This window comes from Triticum urartu, chromosome 7 (assembly GCF_003073215.2).
Source record: "Triticum urartu cultivar G1812 chromosome 7, Tu2.1, whole genome shotgun sequence".
NCBI lineage: Eukaryota > Viridiplantae > Streptophyta > Magnoliopsida > Poales > Poaceae > Triticum > Triticum urartu.
Window position 1 is genome coordinate 488,513,267 of NC_053028.1, and position 15,804 is coordinate 488,529,070.

At 48.8% G+C, this 15,804-nt stretch overlaps 2 protein-coding genes across 2 annotated transcripts; one reads left to right on the forward strand and one right to left on the reverse strand.

Annotated features, from left to right (window-relative positions):
* The first annotated feature begins 11,806 nt into the window (after positions 1 to 11,806).
* Positions 11,807 to 13,377, forward strand: LOC125517943. The gene has a single exon (XM_048682901.1). It carries the CDS (start codon positions 11,834 to 11,836, stop codon positions 13,319 to 13,321), a length of 1,488 nt encoding a protein of 495 aa, XP_048538858.1. The 5' UTR covers positions 11,807 to 11,833; the 3' UTR covers positions 13,322 to 13,377.
* Positions 13,378 to 13,514: 137 nt separating this feature from the next.
* Positions 13,515 to 15,174, reverse strand: LOC125517944 (transcription factor WRKY45-2-like). Its single transcript, XM_048682903.1, has 3 exons — positions 14,705 to 15,174; positions 14,464 to 14,568; positions 13,515 to 14,293 (listed from the first exon to the last, which is right to left on the reverse strand). Exons 1-3 carry the CDS (start codon positions 15,157 to 15,159, stop codon positions 13,750 to 13,752), a joined length of 1,104 nt encoding a protein of 367 aa, XP_048538860.1. The 5' UTR covers positions 15,160 to 15,174; the 3' UTR covers positions 13,515 to 13,749.
* Between the last annotated feature and the right edge of the window lie 630 nt (positions 15,175 to 15,804).

Consider the following 15,804-nt stretch of genomic DNA (forward strand, 5'->3'; position numbering starts at 1 on the left):
TGCTATTCTGAAATTACAACACGCGCGAAAACTCCCACCTCCTGTGAAATCCCGACACGCAAAATGCCTGTGGTACCCCTGAACCGAAAGAACCGCCTCAATTCGGTGCGGGTACTTTCGTAACTTACCCCATATTTCGGACAAGCGCGTCTCTAAGCCATGGTTCCCCACTGTCATCCCATCCGCCCACCCATTCGTACACCGAGGCCGCGAAAACCCGCGACGAAACCCCACACCCTGCTCCGTCCGCCACCCAGCCGGAGCCTCTTCCCCGACGACGTCGTCCACAGCAACACCTCGACGTCCCTCATCCACCGTACCAGATGAGGATCCGTCGTCGATCTCATCGTCCCGCCGGTTCAGCCACACCGTCCTCCACCTCCAAGGAGCTGCCCCGACGTTCCCCTCATCTTTCGCGCCACCTCCATTCCCACACCGGCGTCTTCACCTGCACCACCGGAAGAGCATCATCATCACCATTTCCTCGGATGAAGCTGCGGCCTAATCGGCGCCACCAAAGAGGTTGTACACTAATCGCCGCATTTTCTTCTTGATTCGATCTCACGGTGCTGTCGGCGCTCAGTCCCGAGCCGACATGGCGCGGCTCCATCCACGGCGGCGTCGCCGGCCACTTCCTCCACAGCATCGCTCCCTTGGCGGTGACGTCCACATCAGTAGGACCTGCTGCTGCTTTAGCTCCCGCTTGCGCTGCTGCTCTGCTCTTACTCTCGGTCCCCTGCCTGGTCTGCTCTTGCTATTGCTCTTGCTCGCGCTGCTGCTCTCGCTCTTGCTCTTGCTTGTGATGCTGCTCCAATTTAGCTACACTTCACTCCAATGTCGCCGGGGTGAAGGAAGAACCAGCCGCAGCGGGGAGGGGGGCTCGCCGAAGAGGTACCCCACTATCTATCTTAGGGTTCAGGATGGGAGCGGTGGTCGCCGACGGTGGCGGGGCGGTGGCATGGGGATCGCCAGAGAAAAAGCTCGGCACGGGGGGGCCTAGAGGGATGGCCGGGGCGGCGGCGGACCGGCGGTGGGGAGTGTTTTTGGGGCAGGCGGGGCGGCGCACCGCCGGCCGCGGGCGGCGGGGGGCTGCTATTTGGCCGGCTCAGGGGGTGGAGGTTGAAGATGAACCGCAGGCCCTTGATTTCGTATCCAACAGCTGCAAAATCGACTGACCAGAGATGAAAAAGTCAGTCGACCGACGTGTAGCCTCACCTTGCTAGTGCGTCCAGTTTCGATAGCAAAATTCAGTTTCGACATCAAAATTCAGTTTCGACGGTTAAGTTCAGTTCGACAGTTAAGTTCAGTTTCGACAGTTAAATTCTGTTTTGACAGTTAAGTTCAGAGATGAGCGGCTGATGTATTTTACATCTAGTACTTTGTGTTTATGTATTTTACGTCATGTATTGGAGATGCTATTAGAATTCCACTCAGGTTAACGTTATTCGTTGTCTCTCTTGTCCTGCTTCAGCCTCGGCGTCGTACAACTCATCAGAGCTGCTCCAACGACGAAACCCTCCATCACAGCGGAGCAGTACCTCGGGCTCCATCTCCAGACGCCTAAGATCTTCTTCCCCTCCTTCGACAGCCAAGTCAGCCGGAGCATCCTCACCGGCCAACCCAGTCACGCTGAGATCGACATGGCTTCGCCAAAGAGGTTGTACACTTGTTGCATCTCTTTTTTACTCTACATGTTATATATATTGTCCACTGAGCACTCGTAGTAACGGGAAATACAATTATTTTATCCTACTATATGATAAGCAGTGAGGTACCAGGCAACTTAGCTATCCGTGATGGACTCTCTTGAACGCAATCATTATTTATCTCTGCGCGTTTGAGCTGTGCATTTGTCGATGGGCCTGGGAGTTGAGCTAGTATGGCAGTGGCCTGGGTCCAAAGTAATAGAAGTAACACAAAGACATTTTTTAGTGTAGGATTTTCCTTTCTCAAGCCTGCCTACTAGAATCGCCAGTGCTTGAAAGGAAAAGTGAATGAAAACATCGGAATTGGAAAGTTTCCTATGGTACTACTTTTCATGAATTTGGTGCAAAGGAATGGAGCAAAGGAAAACTGTAGGATTTGTTCCTTTAGTGTCTCCTTGAAAGAAAAACCGTAGTAATTCTAATTTCCACTTCTCCTCCTTTTCATATTCCTATTCATCAAGCACAAGACTAAGAGATAGTAGCATAATAGCATTATAACCGTACATTTTCTTGTGGTTTGACTTAATCTCACCATGCTTTTTTGCATCCTGTGATCTTCCAATTGTTGTGAATCAAACACCCAGATTGGCAGAAATTCTGTGTTTTTAAATTCTCTGTTTTGCACGTGCATTCCTATCCTATTCATGTCTATTTCCTATCCCTGCATTGTTAGAATCCTCAAATTCAAACAAGCCCTTACTCAATTACTTCTGTTGCAGATATGTGTTAAAGAAAACCTTGTGTGGTTTGTCCTGCTCCTGCGGCGCTGTGTTCCACCCCAGCTCAGCTGCTCCAACGACGGAAGGGTTCACCACAGCAGGGATCCGCTCTCCAGACTGTCTTTCGCCGCCTCAGATCTTCTTCCCCGCCGCCGGCAGCCACGGCAACTGCATTACCATCATCAACTGAGCAGATGACCTTGAGGACTACACGGGTCCGCAAGAGAGGTCGCACTCTTCCGTGTCTACTTACGTTATGCGTCGCTTAATATGATGACATGCTACATTATCGTCGTGTTCACCTATTAGACTCCGAGTCAGGTCCAAACTAATGCTGAAACTTGAGTTTTTAAATGGTTGTGGGGTACATATTGGGGCAGCAATCAGTACTATCTGTCTACTATCTGGTTAATCTCCGGTGTCTACTATGAGTTTCATGTTGGGTGCAAACAAACATTAAAGGAGCCATTATCTGTATTTTTTAACTAAAGCTATTATCTGCCTGATATCATTGGTTTTGGGTCTATCCACAGTTTGCTACCATCACTCTAGATTTGTGCATGCACTCCTTACATAATCTCACTATGTTTTATTACTATGCATGCCAGTTATTGTACACAATGGAACTGATCATGTAGAGCAAAAGAGACGAGTCTTGCATGGCAATAAAATTTCATGCAGACGTCGTTCCATGGTGGGCACAAAGGCAGCCCCCTCCACCCATTTCGGATCGTAATCAAGAGGAAGATAACTGTTATGAGGGGGATTCAGAAGGAGAAGACCACTCCTATTTACCCCATGAGGTCTTTGCTCTAACTTGGCATGTTGATGTTGGTAATATCATGCATATGGTGCCTTGCATTGCTTACTGTATACATTAAAGATGTCATCTGCTTAGTTTAGACATGCTTTGTGTCAATGCCATCTGTTTAGTTTCTTTATCGTATATGTGAATCATGCAATGCCATCTTGTCTAGCCAGGCATCATATATGTGAATTTTGCAATGCCACCCTGGTTAGCCAGTCATCTTATATGTGAATTATATCATGCCATCATTTTTTTATTACGTGTTAAATTTGTCAACAATTTTAGTACATTCAATTACTCTTCCTATGCATCAGCCATTTGGCACGGTCATGGAAAAATCTGGAGTGGAAACAAGGTCTTCAGAGCAGACAATGCTATCTGACGAAGTGCATGTCTTGCTGGTTACCGGTAGCTCCTCAGAGGAGGATTCAGAGACAGATGACCAGTCATATCCCCCCCCCCCCCGAGGTGCATGCCCTAACTTGGCAGGGTTATGTTGCTCATATCGTGCGTATGGTATCTTGCATTGCTATGTCATTTGCTTAGTTTAGACATGCTTTGTGTGAATGCCACCTGTTTAGTGTCTAATTACCATATATGTGAATTATGCAATGCCATCTTGTTGCAAGACATTATATATGTGAATTATGCAATGTTATCTTGTTGCAAGACATTATGTATGTGAATTATGCAATGCCATGCTGTTTAGGCAAGCGTCATATATGTGAATTATATCATGTCGTCCTTTTTTTGTATTTCTCATTGCTTTTGTCGACAATGTTTGTATATTCAACTGCTCTTCCTGTGCATCAGCCATTTGAATTGGTGATGGAGAAATCTGGAGTGAAAACAAGGTCTTCAGAGCAGACAATGCTACCTGCTGAAGCAGATATCGTGCTGGTTACAGATAGCTCTTAAGAGGAGGATTCAGAGGCAGATGACCAGTCCTATTATCCCCTTGAGGTGTATGCTCAAACTTGGCAGGGTTATATTACTCATATAATGCATATGTTGTATTGCAATGCTTAGTTTTTACATCATATACACAATATTGAATGCCATCTCCTTAGTTGACACATCATATATGTGATTGCCCTCTGCTCACTTCCTTAGTATATAAATCATATATTTGAATTATGTCATGCCATGATGTTTACATAGATAGCATGTATCTGAATTATGGCATGCCAACCCATTTTCTAAAGAAATAATATAGTTATATCATCTCATCCCGTTTACATAGTCATCATATTTAAATTATGTCATTCTATCCGTGAATTATGTCATGCCATCATGTTTCCATCGACAGCATGTTTGTGATTTATGGCATGCCAACCACTTTAATAGACACATTGTATAGTTATATCATGTCATCATGTTTACATAGTCATCATATTTTGAAGTATGTCATTCTATCCTGTTTAGTTAGCCATCATACATGTGAAATTGTGTCATACTATCCTGTTTAATTAGCCATCATATATGTGAAATTATGTCCTGCTATTCTGTTTGCTTAGACAACATAAATGTGAATTATTTCATGCCATGTTTTCTTCCCTACTATCCATTGCACCTGTCTATCTTACAATGTCTGTACATTCAATTACTTTTCTTGTTTATCAGTCATTTCAATTGGAGGGAGTGATGGCAGTATCTGTGGGAGTAAAAACACGGTCTTCAGAAAAGATCGTGCTACCTGTTGATGCAGATAGAACCACGGTTGTACTTGCCCAAGAACCAGCCCCACCACACATAACCCACACTCATGCAGATTGTACCCCTACCCAGTTGGACAGAGAACCAGCTACACCCCTTCTAACCCCAACCCCAGCAGATAGACACCCAGTTCCCGTTGACACAACACCGTATCCACCACAGAGCGCCCAAACACGAGCAGTTAGTAAGGCAACTGCAGTGCCCAAATCACGAGGACCACCACTCTGAACCCGAAGTCAACGCTTAAAGCAGAAGAAGAATTATTCTCAGGTCAGGTTCCGTAGCTATGGTTCATACCACTTTGCTCTTGCATCATTGTATTTACTGATACCAACTAATTTCAAATTTTAAGGATGCAATTAAAACTCCAATGGCGCAACAGGTATGTTTTAAACCTGTTTCTTCAACGTGTTTGGTTGTTTGCTGTTGTAACTTGCTCTATGTTGATTTCAGTTTCAATTGAATAAACAGTTATGTTCTCATGCCATGCACATTACAAGTGTTGTTATTGCTGTGTAGTTTCCCACACTTATATTCTGTCTATGTTGCTTTGTCTTAAATAGATATGATTCGAACTGTATCTATCTTGATTTGGCAACATAAACTAGAATGATATAGACCATACAATGACCATACTACATAGATATATGTTTGTTTCATGTTGTTATCCTGTCCACCTTACTACTGAACTGATTTACCAAAATGAGTTTCATATACTACATTGTAAACCTGAGATGTGTTTGTTTGTTTCTCTTTTAGAACACGGATAAAATATTGGAGAAGAGTACCCTGTTATGCAATGGTAAAGGAAGTAATGAAAATAAGGTTCAAGATAGTGACACATCCTTGTTGGTCTCCAAGAAAGCTGATAAAAACTATATTGAAGACACTGAGACAACCCCAAAGTCCTGTCTTGATGTAGTGTTCAAGTTACTGACTACAACTGCTGGCACCAGCTCTTCGAACTCATTGCCTGAATCAGTTCGAATTCTTGAGTCTCAACTTCAAGTTGAAAGACATCGATCAGATGTTATGCGACAGGAAGCCGAAGGACTGAGGAAGTCCCTACAGAATTCAGATGCATACTTTCTGGTGCAACAGCAAGCGGTGGAGGACTTAAGCGCCAAACAAGAGAAACTTAATAAGCTTGCTAAGAATCTTGCCAGCATTATGGGTACCCAGGATATTGTTTCTTGAGCTCTTCTGAAGTGGTTTCAGTTCTGGACTTGTTTTGCTGCGACGTTTATATGTTGTTATGTTCCCTATATTTGCACTGGTGGCGAACTTTGATGCCTAGTGGGTGTAATATGTGTAATAGCCGTGATAGCCTAGTGTAAGTTGCTTGCTTATTTATTTCCTTGTTGTCTTGTTTATTTGTTTGCTTGTAGTCAGTGCAGTTCTTTTTCTGCGGTTTGCTAGTGGCTGCAATAACCTATTTTTTAAAATTAGGCCACAATAACCATGGGCTAATATTTACTGTAGTGACACTAGGCCTTCTGCGGGCCGTAGAAACAGTGGGCCTTCTATGGGTCGTATCATCAATGGGCCTTCTACGGGCCGTATCATCAATGGGCCTTATACAGGCCGTATGCTCGATTGGCCAAACATGGGCCAAACAGACCGCATTCTGGCCGTAAACGGGCTAGAGTTGGAATCGTCCATTCATGGGCCGACCGTAACGGGCCATCGTTAATAGGCCGTATTTGATGACGCTATGAAAACGGCCCAACGTATTAACGGATCACAAACGGGCCGACTGTAACCATGGGCTGAATTTGGCCCACAAGCAGAAAATGACAGTAACGGGCCGTAAGTAAACGAATGCTGGAAATGAATAAATGGGCTCTGAGAAGGCCGAAAGATAACATGGGCTGGAGACGGCCCAACGGAATAACGGGCCGTTAATGGGTATAAAGTGATACACTGTTCATTATGGGCCAGTTTCACCACGGGCCGTTAATGGGTGTAAAGTGATACACTGTTCATTACGGGCCAGTTTCAGCACGGGCCGCTAATGGGCCAAGAGTTACAAAGGGCCGAAAGACGTCATGGGCTATACATGGGCCAGAAGTGAAAATGGGCTGGAATCTATTGGACGGCCCAGATGACGCTACTGGGCCTAATTCGGATAGGGTGTAAATGGCCTTGGGTTAGCGGGCTGTAAATGGGCTATACGCGAACAGGCCGTTAACAGGCTTTCCATGGGCCGGCCCGCCAGCTTTTGACCAAGTCAAATGGGCCGGCCTTTTCACAGGAATGGGCCACTGTTGGGTCGTGCCACGTGTCGACGTATCATAGCCGCCTTCTGTCCAGTGAGTGGATGACATCTGTCCCAACGATGAGCCGACACGTGTTTCCTCTAGCCAATGATGATTTTACACGTGGAAAATCCCCATTGGTCGGGGCTGTTAACGGGTTATCGAATCCAAAACCCGACCCGATAGCTTAACGGCGTTCCGTTACGGTGGATGCCACGTGTCGGTCACCCTTGACGAAAGCACTTCTGTGACGCGTGATTTATTGTCATGGAAGTGGACACTTCCGTGATGATAATTTTGGTAATGTCATGGAACACTTCTACGACAGCACAGGTATGACTATCTTGATTCTGTAATAAATTTTTCATGGATGTACATGCATGACAAAAAAAGAGACCTACTGTGACAAATACGTATTATCACGGAAGTGTATTTTTTTGTAATGAGGGAGGAGGTCAAGGAAGAAGAAGACGAAGGGGCCCCCTCTCCCCTTCTCTCCCGGTGGCGCCGGAACGCTGTTGTGGCCATCATCATCATCATCACCGCGATCTACACCAACACCTCCGCCATCTTCACCAACATCTCCATCACCTTCCCCCCTCTATCTATAGCGGTCCACTCTCCCGCAACCCGCTGTACCCTCTACTTGAACATGGTGCTTTATGCTTCATATTATTATCCAATGATGTGTTGCCATCGTATGATGTCTGAGTAGATTTTCGTTGTCCTATTGGTGGTTGATGAATTGCTATGATTGATTTAATTTGCTTGTGGTTATGTTGATGTCCTTTGGTGCCCATCATATGATTGTGCGCGTGGATCACACCATAGGGTTAGTTGTATGTTGATAGGACTATGTATTGGAGGGCAAGAGTGACAGAAACTTCAACCTAGCATAGAAATTGATGCATACGGGATTGAAGGGGGACCAATATATCTTAATGCTATGGTTGGGTTTTACCTTAATGAACATTAGTAGTTGCGGATGCTTGCTAATAGTTCCAATTATAAGTGCATAGAATTCCAAGTCAGGGATGACATGCTAGCAGTGGCCTCTCCCACATAATACTTGCTATCGGTCTAGTAAGGTAGTCGATTGCTTAGGGGCAATTTTGCAACTCCTACCATCACTTTTCCACACTTGCTATATTTACTTTATTGTTTCTTTATCTAAACAGCCCCTACTTTTTATTTACATACTCTTTATTATCTTGCAAACCTATCCAACAACGCCTACAAAGTACTTCTAGTTTCATACTTGTTCTAGGTAAAGCGAACGTCAAGTGTGCATAGAGTTGTATCGGTGGTCGATAGAACTTGAGGGAATATTTGTTCTACCTTTAGCTCCTTGTTGGGTTCGACACTCTTACTTATCGAAAACTATTGCAATACCCTATACTTGTGGGTTATCATTTTCCCCTTGGTGTTAGACACACAGTTACTATGGTTACTATGACTTTGCACTGAGCCATGTTACTAAAGATGGGTCGGCCCTGAGGGGTACCCGTGCGAGCTTAATAGCGAGTGATGTGGAGTCGGGTTGACCTGGAAGGTGCCCGCGAGATACTTACGAGACGTGGCCGGGCCTTCTTAGCCCTTGCCGCAAGTACTCGTGACGGGGCGACGGGGTCACATCGATCGTGAGTCTCTGCTCTTACCGTGTGCTCCTAATCTACTACAGGTTTGGATATTTGATCAAGGGGCCTCTGGCCTGATAGCACTAACCATCACGTGTGCATTGCATGGGCGTTCTGCGTCGTATGCATCAGCCGAAGCTTAATTGACGTCAGCGACTGAGTGGCGTGCACCGGGTTAGACTGCGTAAGCTCCTGCCTTGTTTAAGGAGGTAGCTAGGTCTGCTCACCGGCCGCGTACGCAACATGCAGGAGTTCCTGGGGAGATGGCCCATGATCCCTGGGGGCATAGGTTTAGTCCGGCGTGCTTGACCTCTCTATTAAGCCTAGGTCGGGTTGCGGCGTATTGTTTGGCCGAGGTCGGGCATGATCCCGGAAAGTGTGTCCGGCCGGAGTTAATCGAGCGTGATGGGTAAGTTAGTGCACTCCTGCAGGGAAGAAAACATCTATCGATAGCCTGTCCTACGGTAACGGACACTTGGAGTTGTATCCCGATCGATACAACTAGAACTGGATACTTGTGATGAGAAATGAATTGTGAATGAGAAATGGATAGTATGGCTCTGGGATTGCTTTCTCGCAGGGAGTCGAGAAAGGATCTCTGGTCGAAGTTGATAACACTACTACTTTACATTATGTTGATCTGTACTCTTCTATATGCTGCAAGATGCTTGAAGATGCTAGTCTTCGATAGGCTAGGCTTTCCCCTTCTTTCTGGCATTCTGCAGTTTAGTCCACAGATATAGCCCATTTCCTTTGATACAGATGCATACTTAGTTTAGATCTGATGTAAGTCTTGCGAGTACTTTGGATGAGTACTCACGGCTGCTTTGCTACCTCTTTTCCCCCATACCCGTTTGTTGCGACCAGATGACGGATCCCAGGAGCCAGACGACACCACTAATGACTACTGCTACCCCGAGGGTGCCTACTACTACGTGACGGCCGCTGACGACTTGGAGTAGTTAGGAGGCTCCCAGGCAGGAGGCCTTGCCTTTTCAATCAATGTTGCTTTTGTGCTAGCCTTCTTAAGGCAAACTTGTTTAACTCATGTCTGTACTCAGATATTGTTGCTTCCGCTGACTCTTGTGTATTTGAGCTTATGTCTTCGAGCCCTCGAGGCCCCTGGATTGTAATATAAAGCTTGTATTATTTTAATTTGTGTCTAGAGTTGTGTTGTGATATCTTCCCGTGAGTCCTTGATCTTGATCGTACACATTTGCGTGTATGATTAGTGTACGATTGAATCGAGGGCGTCGCGTGAACCATTCGACTACAATGAAACGAAGGGCGGTGTGGATGATCATGGTTGTGCGGACGAATTGGAGGAGATCGAAGCGGAAGCGTTTGAACAATCGCAAGCAAAATCTGGGAAAAGCATAAGATCGAAGAACTACACAATCTTGGAAGATCAAGTTTTGATTCAAGCATGGAGTGCGGTGTCTCTTGATGCATGCACGGGTACTTCTCAAACTTTCAAGAGATATTGGCAAAGGATCGAAGATCAATACTTCCGCATTATGGCAAATCATCCCAATAGGACTCCACGCACATTTCGGTCGCTTCAAGGGCGTTGGGAGAATATCAAGCCTATGTACAGCCGTTGGGCAGCTTGCTTGGAGTAAGTACGCAATGCACCTCCAAGTGGCACCATGGAGTCTGACTATGTGAGTTTGTTTTGCCTTTGTTCAAATTGTGCATCATCATATTGCATCATGGGAAATGATTGGATCACTTTGTTCATATTGCGTAGTACAAGATTGCTCAACATAGATATAAGGACATGGAAGTTTCGGAAGGCAAATTTTTCAAAGTAGAGCATTGTTGGGAGTTGCTCCAAAAGTGCGAGAAGTGGAAGTTGATCGACAAAGAATCCCCACCAAAGAGAGGCTCACTTACAAACATGGATGAAGATGAGGATGAGGATGGCCCAAGACATTTGCACAAGCCCGATGACGACAAGAAGACCAAGGAGAAGATGAAGAGAGAGCAAGAAGCATCAAGCTTGAGGGAGAAGATTGATGCCATGGTGCAATCCAACGAGTCGATGTTGTTGAAGTCGTTGGAGATCAAGAAAGAGTTGGCCGAAAAGAAGGCAAAGGAGAAGCAAGAAAAGTGGCAGTTGCTCAAGGAAGAGGGGCTGCGCAAAGCTGCCATCGAGAAGAGAAGGGCATGCGCCGCCGAAAACATATCCATGTCCATGTTGCTCGCCGAAGAGAATAAGATCATGTCAATGAACCGCAATTACATGGACAACCTCACCAAAACATGGCAAGGAGAGAAATCTTGAAAAGAAGAATGGTGGCGTCGGCCGGTCCGTGCTACAGTTCCGGTGATGTTTTCTCCGCTCCATATGGTGGCAATGTGGATGATTTTTGTGCGGGAGTTGAAACAAACGCCGAGGTGGATTCGGTGGCGTCGATGAACTTCAAGGTGGACTCGATGGCGCGGAGTGAAAATCGATTAAGATGATGCCAGACATGGGCACAAACCTTTTGCAAGGCCCTCTTTTGCGTTAGCCGTAATGAACTTGGCTTCTATTTACGCGTAAAACTGTTTATGTCGTTTGAATTTGGACTTGTTTGTGAAATCATATGTCAAATGCGATATTTGTAGTTTACCTGTTTGCGGGTCGTTACGATGATGCCTGAGCAGAACCCGCATAGCCGATCCGTAAAAAAAAATATTCCATAAATATTTTTTTTTACGGATCCATTTGAGGGGTCTGCATCTGTGCCAGCCCGCGCCGGTCCGCAAAAACGGTTTTGCACGAACTGCAAACGTGTTTTGCGGGCCGGCGGGATGCGGGGTCTACTAGAGTTGCTTTTATGGGATGGAGGAAGTAGCTGCCCAGGTCATTAGGAGTAGACACGTGGGCAAAATATGGGGGGTCAAGGGTCAACATCGTTGAAGTCGAAGCAATAATAGAGGATTGCTTCCCAGTCTTGCACGTCGATCACCACAATCGCGCCACGTCTTGCCTCTCTCACGCATGATATGTGAGCGTGTTCGTCTCGCTGTGACACACACACCTTCTCCGTATCAAGAAAAACTCATGGAGATTGCCGTCTCCGCGGTGGCAAGCGAGCTAGCCGGCCGGCTCGTGTCTTTCCTCATCAGCAAGTACAGAGGCCAGGCACGCCCGAACAAGAAGGAGAACCTGGAGTCCCTCCGCCGGCTCCTCCTCAGAGTCCACACCATCGTCGAGGAGGCCGAGGGGCGATACATCACCAACTCACGGATGCTGCTGCAGCTCAAGGCGCTCACGGAAGCCATGTACCAGGGGTACGACGCCCTGGACACCCATGGCCCCCTGGAGCAGATCGGAGCACAACCGGAGGTGAGCGGCTCCTCACACTCCATGGATTTCAGAAGATTCAGTAGCACACCTGCCAGCCAAGAGGTGCAGACCGCGCTGAGAGCTCTGGAGACCGCCTCTGCGGAGATGGCCGAGTTCATCGCGCTCCTAGCAGGCTGCGAGCGCATGCTCCGCAGCCCGTACAGCTGCTACCTTCACATCGACAACTTCATGTTCGGGCGCCGGGTCGAGAGGCAGCGGGTCATCAACGTCTTGATGCAGGACGGCCAGCCGCCGCCCGGGGCTCCGACCGTGCTGCCCATCATCGGCGGCCGCAGGGTGGGCAAGAAGACGCTGGTGTGGAGCGTCTGCTCCGACGACCGGATCCGCTCTCGCTTCCCTTCCATCGTCCACGTCGACGGATGCGAGATTCAGAGCATCGACCGTGGCAGGTTTACCACTACTCCGGTGAGGACTTTGATCGTCGTCGAGTTCCGGTCGGACGTGGATGGCAGCGAATGGCGCGGGTTCCACTCGCTGCTCCGAGCTCTCACCGGCGCAGGGAGCAAGGTGGTGATCATAAGCCGGCTCGAGAGGCTAGCAAGGTTTGGAACCGTGAACCTCGTCCGGATCAACAGCTTCTCACGAGAGGAATACGGCTACCTTTTCAAGGTCCTCGCGTTCGGGAGCTCCGACCCGGCGGACCACCCGCGGCTGGCCCTGATAGGGAAGGAGCTGGCGGCGATGATGGAGGGGTCGCTCGTGCATCTGAACGTCTACTCAAGCATGCTGAGGAACAACCTGAATGTCCAGTTCTGGAGCCGCGTTCTGAAGCTGTACAGAACGGTCATGGAGGCGAACCTGTCCGTCTTCGGTGAGCATCCGAGAGCTCTTCTTGACAAAGGCAGCACCGTGGACATCACCAGGTTTTCGCCGTCGGCGGCGGCGGCTGCCCCGCTTCGGTTCATGTTGCTGATCGGTGGAAGGGGCTCTTCCGGACCAGGACCAGGTGAGTTCCCCAGGATGACATTTGGAGATATAATATCAGGCTCTGTTGTTCTGCCCATGAAGTTTGAGCTGGTGTGGGAGTCACGGTTGCCCCCGTACACCGTTATTTCTGGCACCTGTGTCGCAGAGAAGCCTCAACACTCGGCTTCACCGAGGAAGAAACGCCGTACATAATGTATGTTTCTGACGGCCATTAATGTGTCAGGACATCTGCCTCGTGATGTGAAAATCAGGGGAGGTTAGTTAGAAAGAAAGAATCCTAGTTAGGATGTAATTGCGTGTAAATTTTTATATGTTTAGCATTATTGTTCTTCGAATAGAAGGAAATTCAGAAACATGAAGCTAAAATTTACATAAAGTCGTGGAGTGGAGTGCAAAATAAACTAAAAATTCTGTTCACTTCTCAGTCACTCGGGAGAGACAAAAGCCTCGGCTCAACTAAAACAATACCCAACTTTCAGCTTCTAATTGTCATGAGACGAAAATAAACTGTACAAACTAAACTACGACTCGCAGTGGTTGCCGCTCAAGATGATCGACGATCCGCACAGCCATTATTTCCATTTACACGCGACAAATCGGTCGATCCACAGCTCGACGGATCAATGATCGAGGACGTAGAACACTAGGTCCCCGAGGGACGTGTAGTCATCAAGGTACTCTCCAAAGTTAACGGCGCCACCGTATTGCCGGGTGGACGTCACGTCTCCCTGGTCGGGCCAAGCAGGAGCCGTCGCCGTCGCCGCCGCGGCGGTGCTGTGCTGGGCAGAGTTCCCGGGGGTGCGGCTGCTCAGCACCTCCTCCTGGTCGCCGCTCTCAGGCTTCATGCCCTGCAGGCCGGAACCCGTCGCGGCGTCTTCGTCGACCAGCTTGGCGTTCAAGGTCATCGTCGTCGTGGTCGTGCTGGGAGCGGCGGCGGTGGAGCTGCCGGGCGCGAAGCTGATGAGGTGGCAGCCGGCGTGCAGGCCTTCGGCGGCGCCGGTGAGGTGGAGCATGTGCGACGCCACGGCGGCGGCGGCGGGGTCCCGGCAGGTGTGCACGCCGATGTAGGTGACCCTGAACATGCCCTCGTCGTCGTCGCAGCGCTGGACCTGCCGCTGCGCCGCGCACAGCTGGTCGTACTTGTGCGTGCACCGGAAGTAGGCCCTGCGGAAGAAACACGTTCACGCCCGGCGCTTGTCAGTTGACGGAGACCCGTCGACGTCGAGGGATTGATTGCAGGCATGGTTGGTAGGAGCACTGTTTGTCGTTCCACTTGGTGGTTTTTAGCGGTTTATTACTAGTAGTGATGATCATTGGCGGGCAGAGAAACGTACCTCGAGTGCTTGGAGTTGTGTATCTCCTTCTGCCCGTACTTGCGCCATGCCTGCCCGTCGTCCAAGCTCTTCACACTCTTCGTGACGACGGACGACTGCTGGGTCCTGCAACGCCAAATTACGAAAAGAAGTTTATTATAATCACATGACTGGACAAACATCCAGTTAATTAACGAGGGAGATTATGTCAAGAATAACATAACAAACAAATCAAAGAATCGTGAGCCCGAGCTTTCCTCACCTTCTCCGACAGGCCTTGCGGTTTCCTCCGGCGGCGGCGGACTTCCTCTTCCGGCCGCCGCTCGCACCATCGGTGACCTCGCTATGCACGTCCGAGGACCTCTCACTACCGCTGGTAGCAGCCGTGGCAGCGGCCGCAGCCTTGGCGGCGTGCATGGCCCGGGAGAAGGCGTGGAGGATCTGGTCCATGATGAGGCCGGCCTTGGGGGAGTCCCGGAGGAGGCCCTGCAGCTGCGTCGCGAACTCCCGCCCCTTGATCAGGCCATCCATCACCTGCGCCAACGGGGTCTCCATCTCCATGGACACGTACGGCGTTCCAAGCACGAGCACGTGGTACACCGGAACACTCTCCCGCTCTAGCACGACGCCGCCAGAGTAGCCAGCCAGTGATATGGGGCAGCGAGGCGAGGGCAGGGGGGAGCTCGAGGAAGGAAGGTTCGTGCTATATACTATCATGGCTGGTTGGCGACTACTTGTGCGCGCCGGTATCGTGTGATGCCGCTCTTCGCAGGTAGGTGAGGTGTAGGGGTGCTCGTGCGGGCCGTTACACTGATCGGTGGGTACCGCAGAGACGGGAGCACTTGAGCATCGTGCGCCGGGTTCAGCCGTCCGAAGCGTGCGTGACTGGCAAAATTGGACAATCGGTTCCTTGGTGTGGAGGGGTTGTCAAGGGGGAAGTATCCCGGAAGGAGCGACGCGTGACTAATTGCATGTCGTCAGTGCGTGACGAGGGCCGCGTGATGCGGGTGGGGGAGTGCGTGCCGCGTCATTGCTGGAATTTTTGTAGTAGCTACATTTCGCCGCTGCCCGTCAGGTTTGGGATGGCCTTTGGGATAACATACATCGCTTACTGGCCTAAGATTCGATTTGGACTTCCCGTTCCAGGCCGTCGTGCTGTGCAGTGGAGACGTGTTACAGCACGTGTTGGGTGTATTGCGATGTATGTTGACCTCCTTGCTAGCAACCATTGCTGGAATTCATCCAGTATCAAGGATATTTCATTAACCTGCTGCTTGTTGCAGTTATGGAACACTCGAGCCCGAGTGTTCCATGTTGAGTGCTGACATGGTGATTTTTTCAGGTATAAACAAGCCACATGTA